The sequence below is a fragment of the Python bivittatus genome, unplaced genomic scaffold (assembly GCF_059951505.1).
Source record: "Python bivittatus isolate LINGU-HERP-01145 unplaced genomic scaffold, Pbiv_v1 ctg000080_np1212, whole genome shotgun sequence".
Taxonomy (NCBI): domain Eukaryota; kingdom Metazoa; phylum Chordata; class Lepidosauria; order Squamata; family Pythonidae; genus Python; species Python bivittatus.
Window position 1 is genome coordinate 84,763,731 of NW_028277035.1, and position 9,944 is coordinate 84,773,674.

At 43.4% G+C, this 9,944-nt stretch overlaps 1 protein-coding gene across 1 annotated transcript; it reads left to right on the plus strand.

Moving 5' to 3' along the window:
• Nucleotides 1–749: 749 nt before the first annotated feature.
• Nucleotides 750–8,118, plus strand: LOC112543272 (uncharacterized). Its single transcript, XM_088134451.1, has 6 exons — nucleotides 750–968; nucleotides 1,814–2,418; nucleotides 2,728–2,842; nucleotides 2,967–3,037; nucleotides 4,224–4,353; nucleotides 4,763–8,118. Exons 2-6 carry the CDS (start codon nucleotides 1,885–1,887, stop codon nucleotides 6,919–6,921), a joined length of 3,009 nt encoding a protein of 1,002 aa, XP_087990577.1. The 5' UTR covers nucleotides 750–968; nucleotides 1,814–1,884; the 3' UTR covers nucleotides 6,922–8,118.
• Nucleotides 8,119–9,944: the final 1,826 nt, after the last annotated feature.

The following is a 9,944-nucleotide window of genomic DNA, read 5'->3' on the forward strand; positions in this document are numbered from 1 at the left end:
AGTGATCATGCATAAGAAGGCCAGGGTCAGTGGTATTGAAAGCCACTGAGTCTTCAGGGAGGGTTGCACTCCTCCAAACCCTCTCTCTCCATAACTCATCCATAAGTGCAACCAGGAGAATTTCGATGCTGTATCCTGGTTGGGAACAGATTGCCAAGGAGCCAAATAATCGGCTTCCTCTCAGGGTCTCTGCAGTGGCAGAATGTCAGTCCTTTCAGGCAAGCCAGGTCTCGGACACCAGAAAGCCTTCTGGAGCTCTACAATATTTTTGTGGGGTACAATACCAGAATCTGGAAAGCCTGACAGCCTTTCCCACTGACCTCTTTTACAGGATGCAGAATCAAGGCAGGATTATCTTTAGTCACTTGAGTATGGAGAAAGCTGCCTTCCATTTCCTGTCTGTTCCTGAGCTCCATCTCCTCCCTCTATTCAGGGATGGGACTTTCTCCAGAACCTTTCTTAAAAATAGAAGGTTGGCCATGGGTGTAACATTGTTAAAAGCTCCTGCCCCTCCCCATGGAAAATGCACCCTTTCTAACCCTCTTTGCATGAGCACCTGAGTTCCACACAGAGTCCACCAGGGGCTCCCTCTGGAAACGGAAGGAAACACCATGCACTTCAGCATTGGGCCACTGGAGGGAGAATGCCACACGTGACTCTCCAGAGGAAGGGGGGAAGGGAGTGACATCAGTAAGTCTTGCCCCTCTAGGATGCTGCACTCTCTTTCTCTTTAACCCGTTGAGCTCCGCAGGAGTTAAACAGATTGCAGGAAAGTCTTGCAGGGAAGAGATTCAGACTTGGCCCTGGGTGAGTGGGGGGCATCTTCCCGTGCAAAGAGAGGCAGAGGGTTCTTCACTGCAGAAGAAAGAGACGCATGCCGAGTTCTCATCCAGGTTCAATTCAATCTTCTGAGTCCTGGGAGTGGAGAGCCCAGATCCCATGTTCCCCTGCAGCATCTTTGCATGCAGGTAACAGGCGGGGGGGGGGGGAAGCAGAGCTGCAGACCAGCCATATTGCCCCCAGGCACAAATCGGGGATTCCCAGGAAAGAGGAGGGGATGTGGTGAAGCCCTTCCTGCCCCATTTCCGGGGAAAAGCCCCTGAGAGGGGGGAGGGGGAGAATTTCGATTCCAAACTCTACTAGGACATTAAAAAAAGGATTGCAAGGAAGGAGATGCAAAAGATTGTGCCTACATTCTCACCATTTGCTGGATGAGACTAAAACAGGGTTGGATCCTCTGCAGTTGAACAGGAGGGTGAGTGAACCAGGATATCATCTTAAGCTATGTTCTCTCAAGCCCTGTTTTCAGTGAACTTGGATCACCTGTTTGGGCTTAGGGCATCTTGTGAACCCGCCTGCCTAGTAATAGTGTGACTTGGCTCTTAAGAAACAAGCCCTGAAGAAAGGGAAGTGGAACATCCTAAGCCAGGGTAATTCCATTAGCATTTCATTTTATGGGAAGTGAACTTTCATGGTTTGTTTTGGCCTGTTTGGGGTTTGCCATATTGTATGAACCGTACTTGTACGTAAGTGTAGATCTAGGTTTCTAAAAAGCAAGGCCTTCCTTGTGAGAAAAAAGAAATAGAAAATGCTCCGCAATGCATTTATTCCATGTTCCTTCATAGAAGTCAATCCCATATTTTGCAACACACACACAGACATACACACACACACACACATACACACAGGGAAGATTTATCTGCTCAATGCCACTGCAATCCTGTACCAGCTCAGAAAAATACTTCCTTCCATGTGGATGAGTGTTGTTGAATGGTTAAATCCACCACCTTCTAATTCTTCTTTTCCATCTCAGATACACAAACTGAAAACAATTTGTACACCCTCACATACCGATTAATTTATTTCTTGGGCAAAGAGGGCTGAATGGCCTCCTGTGGTCATTCCTGCGGTTACAGTAACGTTCCTATGAATGACAAGGCTTTTGGAGATCCTCAAGATTCCTTGGACCCATTTGTAGTTGTGTTACAGGACAGAGAAAGAATGGAGACACAACCTTTAGCGAGTGAGAGAACTGGAAAAGGCCGTTGTGCTGTTGAGCCTGGGAGCTGTGGGGAGATCCAAGGAAGAAGTGGGCAGGAGATCCTGGAGGAGGAATCCATCCATTCAGAAGTTCAGCCCTGGAACTTCAGGAATGTTCAATACCGGGAGGCTGAGGGTCCCCGAGAACTTTGCAGCCGACTCCACTACTTTTGTAGTCGATGGTTGAGACCAGAAAAGCACACAAAAGCGCAGATGCTGGACCTGGTTGTTCTGGAGCAGTTCCTGGCCCTTCTGCCCCTGCAGATGGAGAGCTGGGTGCGGGAGTGTGGAGCAGAGACCAGCTCCCAAGCGGTGGCCCTGGTGGAAGGCTTCCTCCTGAGCCAGGCAGAGGAGCAGAAGGAGCAGGCCGAGTTGCAGGTGAGAGACCTTCATCTTGGGAGCCCAGAAGGGGTTTGAATGTCATAAACAATGTGTTTGAATTCTTAACCCCTCCCTACCAGAGTTTCCTGGCATTCATAATAAGTGGAAATATCTCACTCATTCTTGTAGGCCATTGTTCCACTATCCCTTCTAGAAGAGAGATTTGGGACAGGCTTTCTTTTCTTACTGTGCAGCCACACTGATGGACATTGGGGGCTTTGAAGTTCTGTTCAGAGAACAAGAATCCACTTCATGTTGTGTGATGTCCATTATTTCTTCTTCTTTTCTCCTGCCTACCATTTCAAGTCCCTTGTTGTGGATATCGGAGATCCTGAGGGAAGGAGGAATCCATCAGTTCCCTCTCAGGAGCTGTTTTTCAGGAGGATCTCCTTGGAAGATCCAAATCAGGACACCTCAGGAGGTAATACAAGGGATTATCCAGAAGGATAATGCCAGCTGTCTCATCTTCTCAGTGTCTTCTGTTCTGTAGAATTCCTCCTCCTATTTTATTAATTGTGCATTTTGAAATTCTGTCTCCCTCACAGGGAAGAATGGAAGAAAGTTGACTTCTCTGTATGGTGGAGCTCAAACCGTGGTTGAACCTCCAACTCAACAAGTAAGAGGAAGAAATTTATGTATTGGATTTGTATTCTCCCTTTCCTTCAGGAAGTCAAGCGGGGGTACTCAGCACTCTCTCCTTACATTTTTCCATCTTCTTTGGGCTCGGATATTTTCGTGTTCCTGAGCAATATGGCAGATTCAACTGAGAGTTTTATTGGGAAATCTCTTCTTTTAAGACCAGTACCTAACTCTCCTTGTGCTAGTTACTCTCCCTAGTTTTCAATAACTAATTTTTTACAAAATCCTTGAAGAGACTCATTCTTTTTATAACTCTTTGACTTGGAATTGTGCAAGGCTGTTCAGAAATAACTAAATATCACTCTGGCACATTACCATTTTTTAAAAGGCTTGTTTACAACCAGTGAAAAGAAAAATACGGACATCAGATTAAAAGATAACGGAGACTATTAAGATCGAATGAAGGTATATGGATAGAAGTCTCTGAGTACAAATTATTCTGAAAGAGCACATAATCAAGGCACTTTTTGTTGCAAAATAATTTCTAATCCTCTGATTTGTGCCTGGATTTGGAAGTCAAACAATACAGCTTTGCAACAGCTGAGAAATCTCCTTCTCAGGAAATTTCCTCTGCTTTCTTTTTTCCTGTTCAGCCAATGGCTCAGACTACTAGCAGTTTCCTTGAAATCTGAGGAGGAGCAGAAACTGGGTTGCCTGTCTCTGGATATTGAAGGGAGCCCACACACATCCCTGGCTGTGCTCTCCCAGCACTTTCATGAAGGTGCCCAGGATTGGTCCCACTGGGACACCATAAACCATTTCCAGAAATGCTAGAAAGAATCCCCCCTCTCCCCTCCATTTCCTTCTGCAAACACAGGAAGAATTGGAGTCCCTGATAGCTGGGGTTTCCTAGGCCCACCTGCCAGTTAATTCTCTCCAGGCGCTGAGAGTCTTTTCATGTTGCATGGATGGATCAATGCAGAAGGAAAGTGGGGTTGTTTTCACTGAATGGCACTGAAATCTCTCAACTTGATAAAACCTGCCTGAAATATTTTTTCAGTCAGAAGCTTTTGGCTCTGTCCATTTTCATATCCCAAACCTTGGAATCCTACCAGGCATAGCCATTTTACTTGGTATATATCTTTGCTCTGGGTATTTGTGAACAATACTGTAGATCTTGCAAATCCTCCTGGGCCTGTTCCCTTCTTTTTTTCCTTCTTCAGGAGCATCTTGTGTTCTTCAAGGACGTGGCCGTATGTTTCTCCGAGGAGGAGTGGTCTCAGCTGGATCCTCACCAAAAAGCGCTGCATTGGGAAGTCATGCTGGAAAACTATAGGAACGTGGCCTCTCTGGGTAAGGGTTTCCTACGCTCCAATCAGAGAGTTCAGCAAGACATTTTGTGCTTAGATGCCATCAGCTATTGCTTATTAAAAAGAACTTGATGTCAATTCTTCGGAGGGAGATGAGAAACATATGGTGTTCTTCTACTCCAGGGAAGGAAATAGGTCAATGGCCCTCTGCTTAGATGCATCCTGTGCCATTTCCCAGCTGGTGAATTTTTCCATTTGTTTTTGAACAGATCAGTGAGAAAGTAGCTCCTTGGCTTGAGGAGGAGCTAAACTCCATCACACTGATTTCAGCTTTTTGGACTGACATGCTTCTCTGTCTGTCCTCGGAAGGACTGTCATTTATTCAGGCTCTTGTTTTAGTGGCTTTTCTTCCTTTTCATTTCTATCTATTTGATTTCTTTTTTCCGTTGAAGGTAATCTTGGACAGGAGAACAAAGATTCCAGTGAACCATTCCAAATGATCTGGCATGGAGGTGGAACGGAGAAGCCTGCAATTCAAATGGAACTAGAAAGGCATGAGAGAAACCAGTCAAATACTGGGAATAAGGAAAGCTCAATTTCCACTGATACTGAGATTCAAGACTTTCTTGCCCCACAAGGAAAAATAAAGAAAAAAGGTATGGTGAAAAGTGTAGGCCTATTCAAAGACAAATTAGAAATAAATGAACACTATCCAATCCACACAAAAGAAGATTATATATCCAGAGACAATGGAAATAATTACAATAGCATTTTCACTCTTTCCCATGAAAATGGTTCCCTTACATCTCATAAAATGATCCCCACAGGAGAGAAGCCATACAAATGCATGGAGTGTGGAAAGACCTTCAGTTTTAATAGTTCTCTTACTATTCATCAAAGGATCCACACAGGGGAGAAGCCATATAAATGCATTGAGTGTGGGAAGGGCTTCAGCCAACACAGTAACCTAAATTGCCATAAATGGATCCATGCAGGAGGGAAGCCATATAAGTGCACCGAGTGTGGAAAAGGTTTCACTAAGAGCTGTTCCCTCACATCTCATAGAAGGATCCACGCAGGGGAGAAGCCATATAAATGCATGGAGTGTGGAAAGATCTTCAGTTACAACAGTTCTCTTACTGTTCATAAAAGGATCCACACAGGAGAGAAGCCACATAAATGCCTGGAATGTGGAAAGAGCTTCCGTGAAAACAGTTCTCTTACTGTTCATCAAAGGATCCACACAGGAGAGAAGCCATATAAATGCATGGACTGTGGAAAGAGCTTCCGTGAAAACAGTTCTCTTACTGTTCATCAAAGGATCCACACAGGGGAGAAACCGTATAAATGCATGGAGTGTGGAAAGAGGTTCCGTGCAAACAGTTCTATTACTGTTCATCAAAGGATCCACATGGGGGAGAAGCCATACAAATGTATGGAGTGTGGAAAGAGCTTTCATGAAAAGGACTATCTTACTATACATCAAAGGATCCACACAGGAGAGAAGCCATATAAATGCATGGAATGTGAGAAGGCCTTCAGGCAACACAGTAAGCTTACTTCCCATAAAAGGATCCACACAGGAGGGAAGCCATATAAGTGCACAGAGTGTGGGAAAAGTTTCACTAACAACTGTTCCCTCACATCTCATAGAAGGATCCACACAGGGGAGAAGCCATACCAATGCTTGGAGTGTGGAAAGAGCTTCAGTTTAAATAGTTCTCTTACTATTCATCAAAGGATCCACACGGGGGAGAAGCCATATAAATGCATGGAGTGTGGGAAGGCGTTCAGCCAGCACAGTAACCTAAGTTCCCATAAATGGATCCACGCAGGAGGGAAGCCATATAAGTGCACTGAGTGTGGAAAAAGTTTCACTCAGAGCTCTTCCCTCACATCTCATAGAAGGATCCACACAGGAGATAAGCCATATAAATGCATGGAGTGTGGAAAAAGCTTCATTTTTAATAGTTCTCTTATTATTCATCAAAGGATCCACACAGGAGAGAAGCCATATAAATGCATGGAGTGTGGGAAGGGCTTTCGCCAACACAGTAAGCTTACTTCCCATAAAAGGATCCACACAGGAGAGAAGCCATATAAGTGCATAGAGTGTGGAAAAAGTTTCACTGAGAGGTATTCCCTCACACATCATAGAAGGATCCACACAGGAGAGAAGCCATACAAATGCATGGAGTGTGGAAAGAGCTTCCGTGAAAACAGGTCTCTTACTGTTCATCAAAGGATCCACACAGGGGAGAAGCCGTATAAATGCATGGAGTGTGGAAAGAGCTTCTGTAAAAGCAGTTCTCTTACTGTTCATCAAAGGATCCACACAGGGGAGAAGCCATATAAATGCATGGAGTGTGGAAAGAGCTTCTGTAAAAGCACTTCTCTTACTGTTCATCAAAGGATCCACACAGGGGAGAACCCATATAAATGCATGGAGTGTGGGAAGGCCTTCAGCGAGAACAGTAAGCTCACTTCCCATAAAAGGATACACAAAGAAGAGAAGTCATATAAGTGCATAGAGTGCGGAAAAAGTTTTACTAAGAGCCATTCCCTCCTATCTCATGGATGTGTCCATGCAGGAGAGAAGCAGGATAAATGAATGGAGTGTGGAAAGAGCTTCAGGAGGAGCAGTCACCTAATTTCCAATACACAGACCCATTTGGGTGAGAATCCATGTAAATTCTAGCTATAGTTGGTTAAATCTATGCATTTCCTATTTGTTTAAACTGACTTGGAAAGGGATGTTTTTTGAGTCTGACCTTCACAACTGGCAGCCCCAGAGAAATGAATTTACCAACGGAAAGAAAAGCAATGGGTATGTGCCTTTTTAATTATGAACTGGATTTTTGAAGATACTGTCATTTGAAGGTGGCCAACGCTCTTGCACATCAGTAAGAGAAAAATCCTTTTTCTTAACTTTACCATTATTTTGGGCATCTCAGATTCTGGGCTACACAATTTAATGAAGATGTTGTCTTCATTGTGATTTTACAAGTGAGCTTCTCACTCGTGCATTGTTTGTTCTTCCCAGTTGAACATACTGCTGCGAGGGATGTGAACAGGCAGACGTTTGACAGGTGATGCTCCCCCAAGCAGCCAAAGAGCTGCATCTCCCTGATGCATCTCTTCAACACAAAGGTTTTTTAGTTTTCCTTCTGCTATACGACAAATGCAGATAGAAATTCAACTCAATCAATCACTTCACGAGTTTCAACTTTCCTTCTTTTGCTTGGACTTCTTACAATTGTTTCCCACTCTCTTTCTCATTCCTGAATACATTCAGAGGTCTGAAGCAGTATTATAATCCAAAGGTAACATAGGTTCCATCAAAGAATACGGAGAGATATGCAATGTGATATTGAATTGCCTCCTGAATAATTGTGGTATGAAATTAAAAGTGACAACTAAGAGGATTCTGCTTCTAACTTCTCCCTCCCTCCCTCCCTCCCTCCTCCCTCCTCCTTCTTCTTTCATCTTTCTTCTTACCTCTTGGAAGCAATATTATAATCCAAAGTTAACACAAGTTCCATCAAAGGATAGGGAGAAAGATGGAATGTGATATTGAATTCTCCCACTGAATAATTGTGATTTTCAATTAAAAGTGACAACTAAGAGGATTTGTGCTTCTAATTTTTCCCTCCCTCCCTCCCTCCCTCCCTTCCTCCCTCATTCCTCCCCACCCTCCTTTTTTCTTTCATCTTTCTTCTTAGGTCTCTTTCTTTTTGTCCCATGTTAGGGATACTCAGGAAAATGAGAATGAATGTGACTCCAGTGTGCTGACATTGCAAACAAGCAATACATGGATATTTGGGAATCAATGGGGACCAAAATAACATAATATAAAATTTAGAAAAATTACTTCAGAAAACTACTTCAGTTCCTCCAGACCGAACACACAAAATTGAGGAGGAGAACTACCTCTGGGATGTGAAGACACCGAAAAATAATCAGACTTGCCTCCATGGTGCAGAACTGAGAGTGGAGGTGACCAGGATGAATGCAGAACCATGGAACCATTTTCGGTCCAAGGCCTCTCCTTATGTGAGACAATTGTCACCTATGTATCAATGACTTATTTGTGGATGAGCTTCAGGGTGAAGAATTCCTCTTTCACAAAAGGAGCCAGAAAGACAAGAAGCCCTCGAAGCATGTGCAAAAACTTTTTTCAAGCATTAGACCTTTCTATGGTATGACGAGGGCAAAGAAAAGGCCTAAATTTGAGTTAAAGAAAATTAATTAAATATCAGTGGTGTGGTTACTTTCCAGGCATGTATTAAATTCTCCTTCTCTTTAGTTGCATTGAAAATTAGTAACCCAGGAAAAGTTTTGGAAGGATTTGGGTGGGGGGAGATTTCAGGGTTTCAGAGGCTCATGCCGGCTTGAAGCTGGTTATTCAAATGCTGCTCACCAATAGTTCTGGGTCAAAGTGGAGAATAAAGAAATGGGCTGAAAGGAACAGAGAGGTTAACTCCAGTCTTTCTAAATGGCTTTTTAACCACTTCCCCCCCCCCTCCATTTTTCTTCCATTGTCACCTCTAAATGCAGAGGAATCTCTTCAAACCAGCGGAGTCTTCAGCTCTTCTGGCTAGAAGAAAATTTATACTTTCTTTTTCTCTGTTTATTCATCAACTAAAGAAATTCCGGTTGCCTTAAATTCTCCAAAGTTCTTAAGCTTCCTGCTCATATTTCCTGAGGCATATTCCCTACTTGACCCATAAGTATAAGAATTATTTTTGTTGTTGCCTCATGGTATTTGAGCTTTATGTTCACATTTCACTAATCACCTTCCCTCATTTTCTAATTCCACCTTTTCTCCGTTCACAGGAGACGCCATTCTCCCACTCTTAATCTCTCCCCCATGGTGCCTTGTTTTCAGGTAAAATTTCTTCAATGTCCAGGAATTTGAGGTTTTCTGCAATTTGGAACTTTTTCTCTTCATCTTTCTTTTTCTCCAGGATTATTCCCATTGTAACAGGCTGCTACAAAGGAGTTTCAAACCTTTCTTAGCCGCCTAGAGTCATGAATGTGAGAAGGGCAGCTGTATCAATTGAACTAACTAAATAAAGATCAACAGAGATCTTAATTTTCCTAACCCATCATCACTTCCCTCCCTGTATCCCTACCAGCCCCCATCTTCCATCGCTTAAGGCCTGAGTTTGGTAACAACCACAAGACACAGGCTGTGCTTCAAAGTTTGCCTCCTTCTTGTTTTTTGACCGCCCTGGCATTTCTGACAGGATTTTCCTCATTTTTCTGGCCTCCTCGAATCTCTAAAGATCCTTCGGAGCTGCTGTTCTTGAGGAAATGAGTTTTGATCCTGCAGAGAGATCTCCTCAATGTTCACAAGATCACAGATGGTTCCTCCACATTAATAAGAGTGAAGGGCATTGTTTTTAGTACATGGTTTTGTACTATGTCTGTGTGTTTCACATAATGTATAACATCCATTTAAGAGTGCGTTTTATTTTATATTGTGTTTAAAACTTGCAACTTGCTTTTTGCCTTTTAAAGAGCACAGCATTCCCCCACCCCGTTTTCCTTTAGAGGCAGCCAGCCGTTAGATGCCTGACTGCCTTTGAATAAACAAGCTGTAAATTAGCTTGGTACCAGGCAAAGAAAGTT

What these genes read in the sequence shown, in the direction of transcription:
- LOC112543272 (XM_088134451.1), top strand. Translation starts at nt 1,885, where the DNA reads ATGGCCTCCTGTGGTCATTCCTGCGGTTACAGTAACGTTCCTATGAAT. An exon ending in AGGAGCAGGCCGAGTTGCAG is followed by an intron (nt 2,419 to 2,727) that starts GTGAGAGACCTT and finishes TACCATTTCAAG; the next exon opens with TCCCTTGTTGTGGATATCGG. An exon ending in AAATCAGGACACCTCAGGAG is followed by an intron (nt 2,843 to 2,966) that starts GTAATACAAGGG and finishes TCTCCCTCACAG; the next exon opens with GGAAGAATGGAAGAAAGTTG.